General features: G+C 41.8%; 1 protein-coding gene and 1 pseudogene across 1 annotated transcript in view; one reads left to right on the top strand and one right to left on the bottom strand.

Moving 5' to 3' along the window:
* The window catches only part of TRPA1 (transient receptor potential cation channel subfamily A member 1), a 45,487-nt gene that overhangs the window by 37,355 nt on the left and 5,838 nt on the right, over positions 1 to 2,294 (top strand). The window contains exons 22-23 of the mRNA XM_023534605.1: positions 460 to 589; positions 1,209 to 1,391. Of these exons, the coding sequence (XP_023390373.1) occupies positions 460 to 589; positions 1,209 to 1,391 (313 nt within the window). The remainder of the gene's footprint in view (positions 1 to 459; positions 590 to 1,208; positions 1,392 to 2,294) is intronic.
* On the bottom strand, positions 982 to 1,100 carry LOC111744116 (annotated as a pseudogene).

The following is a 2,294-nucleotide window of genomic DNA, read 5'->3' as shown; positions in this document are numbered from 1 at the left end:
GCTCAGGAAGCTGTGAGGTTGGCGAACGTGAACACTGGGTATGTGCCCCGTGACAGGTGGCTTCGGGTGCCTGAGCTCATTCTGTCACTCCCCACTGGGAGCACCAAACAGGTCCTCTCCCGACTCCCCTTCCCAAGCATGTGGTGGCATCTCTGACACTGGGAAGCTCTGATTTCTCCCTCCTACTGTGGTTGAAGTAATGTCCAGTGGTCAAGTGGTAAAACAATCAAAGATTGGTTGTTGACAAGAAGGAAAAAAAGAAGAAACCAAGCAGGTTCCTGAACAGCTTGAAAATAAGACTTGACTATTCATGAATTCTCATGAGTCCTTTTTGAAAGTAACTGTCAATGATCTCATCGGTGAAGACGATTACCCAGTGCGTGACAAACGCTGACACTGATCGAGGTGCACCTGGGTCGGAAAAGTAAATAAATATTTTAATTTTTCAAATTTTCCTAGATTTGAAAACTGTGGAATTTTCATTGTTATGTTGGAGGTAATTATGAAAACTTTGTTGAGGTCTACGGTCGTGTTTGTCTTCCTTCTTGTGGCTTTTGGACTCAGCTTTTACGTCCTCCTGAGTATACAGGTGAGGCAGTTGTGTCAGGGGTTGATTTCGTTGCTATGACTATTGGGAATATATATTTATACTTAAATCTTGATGATGTAGAAAGTTAATAATATGATATTTGAATATTTTAATTTTATCTGATATATTAGCATTCAAATAATTTTTATTTTGGGAAAAAGTATCGTCTTACCAAATAATTTTTTTCATAGTCAAAAAGTTTATGTATAATGCACGATGACTTGTTATATGTGCAGAAAAGATCTTTTTGATGACTTTGCCACCAGTGGTTCTTATCACTTTAGTAGCTATAGTGCTATGACTTTATATTTTTTAGGCGAGGCAACCCTTCGTTGACCTCACAGATTACAAGGACCTTGTCTGCTTACGATCCCTTATTTTTTTATTTTTCACAACTATAGCAGCTGGTCTTCCTAGGTGGTCTTCCATCCAAGTACTAACCAGGCCTGACCCTGCTTAGCTTCCGAGATCAGATGGGATTGGGCTTGTTCAGGGTAGCATGGCCGTAGACTATAATGCTATGACTTTTAAAAATAACTATGAGTTTTATCATTTCATTCTCCGAGAAAAGTTTTCTCATTATGCGCATTCTGCATTTCGTTTTTACCTGTCTTCTCAGGATGCTTTCAGCTCTCCATTGCTCTCCATAATGCAGACCTTCAGCATGATGCTAGGGGATATTAATTATCGCGATGCCTTTCTAGAACCGTTTCTGAGAAATGAATTGGCATATCCAGTTTTGTCCTTTGCACAACTTATTGTCTTCACGATGTTTGTCCCAATCGTCCTCATGAATTTACTTGTAAGTAATTTATCCTTGTACTTCCTGTTTGTTGATCATTTGGGGGCATTTAATAATAATTATTCTTAGCCTCCTTAATCTTCCTCCATGAAGGGAAAAAGGGACACCTAGAAAATTCATTTGTTCAACATTCATTTAGTGCCTGGCATATGCCAGGCACAGTGTGGGGCCCTGTGATGCAAAGATGCGTTCACTTGGCAAATACTTATCAAGAAGTTCTAAATGTCAGATACTGACCAGGTGTTGGGAGATAATGGTGAACAAAACAGATCAATACCCAGTCCTTACGTGATAAACTAGTCATGGAGTTACGCGGTAAACAAACAACTGTGTAGCATGATGTCATGGGAGTGGTAAATGCTATGAAGAGCTGCAAAGCAGAATAAAGAAGTAAAGATGAATGGTGTGTGCTGCCCGAGGGCGGCAGGGGAAGTTCAGAGGTTAGGGAGAGACCATGGAGTGAAGGAGTAAGAACTCGTCTCTACTCTTGAGTTTCTCATGGACCAGAGTTTAAGTGGGGAAGCGCCTCTCATGCACGTGCCACATCGACACCAGTCAAAGGCTGGCCCCCCTCAGCAGACAGGAGCGTGCCCTTCCACAGAAAACCTGCTCCGGCCATGAGCACCTGGCTGAGGCAGCAGAAATCATCCCAGGTCCGTGGAGCGCCCCGGCCGCCATCACACGGCGTGTTGTTTTCTTGATTCATTTTCTCGTATGTGTGCACATTCAATACACTTTTTCTGAGTCTGACTGTGCACCAGGGACTGTGTTAGGCAGAGTTTCTGGAAAGAAAATAATGCAGACCACTTAATGCTTCAATTCACCTACTTGATACAACTCTCAAGTTTTCTTTTGGTGACCTAGGAAAATAAAAGATGCCACTAAGAATAATAAAGAACGATA

This window comes from Pteropus vampyrus, unplaced genomic scaffold (assembly GCF_000151845.1).
Source record: "Pteropus vampyrus isolate Shadow unplaced genomic scaffold, Pvam_2.0 Scaffold127, whole genome shotgun sequence".
Taxonomy (NCBI): Eukaryota; Metazoa; Chordata; class Mammalia; order Chiroptera; family Pteropodidae; genus Pteropus; species Pteropus vampyrus.
Note: the sequence above shows the minus strand (reverse complement) of the source record. Positions and strands in the feature narration are given on the sequence as shown.